Source organism: Hyposmocoma kahamanoa, unplaced genomic scaffold, assembly GCF_003589595.1.
Source record: "Hyposmocoma kahamanoa isolate Upper Pololo Valley unplaced genomic scaffold, ASM358959v1 122, whole genome shotgun sequence".
Lineage (NCBI taxonomy): Eukaryota > Metazoa > Arthropoda > Insecta > Lepidoptera > Cosmopterigidae > Hyposmocoma > Hyposmocoma kahamanoa.
Window position 1 is genome coordinate 1,965,346 of NW_020653424.1, and position 865 is coordinate 1,966,210.

Below are 865 nucleotides of genomic sequence, written 5' to 3' on the forward strand. Positions count from 1 at the left end.
AAGAAGAAGAAGAAGAAGAAGAAGAAGAAGAAGAAGAAGAAGAAGAAGAAGAAGAAGAAGAAGAAGAAGAAGAAGAAGAAGAAGAAGAAGAAGAAGAAGAAGAAGAAGAAGAAGAAGAAGAAGAAGAAGAAGAAGAAGAAGAAGAAGAAGAAGAAGAAGACTGAGAAGAAGAGAAGGCGAAGGCGAAGGCGAAGGCGAAGGCGAAGGCGAAGGCGAAGGCGAAGGCGAACGCGAAGGCGAACGCGAACGCGAACGCGAACGCGAACGCGAACGCGAACGCGAACGCGAACGCGAACGCGAACGCGAACGCGAACGCGAACGCGAACGCGAACGCGAACGCGAACGCGAACACGAACCCGAAGACGAAGACGAAGACGAAGACGAAGACGAAGACGAAGACGAAGACGAAGACGAAGACGAAGACGAAGATGAAGATGAAGTAATATTTTCCAAATGCACGTTACTCGTTTTATCTTTCCAGCTCCCATATTAAGTGTATTATTTCGTTTACTAGGAGCCGGATAAATAATCACTATTTAAACAATATTTTAATTCATTATTTGTGAACGTACACTAATCGACTGTCGTGCTGTTATACAACTGTTTAAGCCATGTGCAATTTTCAGCTTTGCTCATTACTGGTACATAGTTTTAACGGTACTCATAAATCAAATATAAGAGTTTATGTGACTGTTACATAATGAAAGGCACTAAAACACGAGTGTGGGTTTATGAAACGAGCCGACAGGCAACATCACACGAGTGTTTTAATACCTAATTATGTACATAAACTGCAACTGTAGTTTTTTAATTCATAAACAAACTAGAGCCGGCCCCAACTATCATGTCGTTCGATACCAAGTAA

General features: G+C 42.2%; 1 protein-coding gene across 1 annotated transcript in view; it reads left to right on the forward strand.

The window, feature by feature from the left end:
• The window catches only part of LOC113240205 (reticulocyte binding protein 2 homolog b-like), a 16,608-nt gene extending 16,115 nt beyond the window's left edge, over positions 1–493 (forward strand). Inside the window, exon 8 of the mRNA XM_026477456.1 lies at positions 189–493. Coding sequence (XP_026333241.1) covers positions 189–493 — 305 coding nt within the window. The remainder of the gene's footprint in view (positions 1–188) is intronic.
• The last annotated feature ends 372 nt before the right edge of the window (positions 494–865 follow it).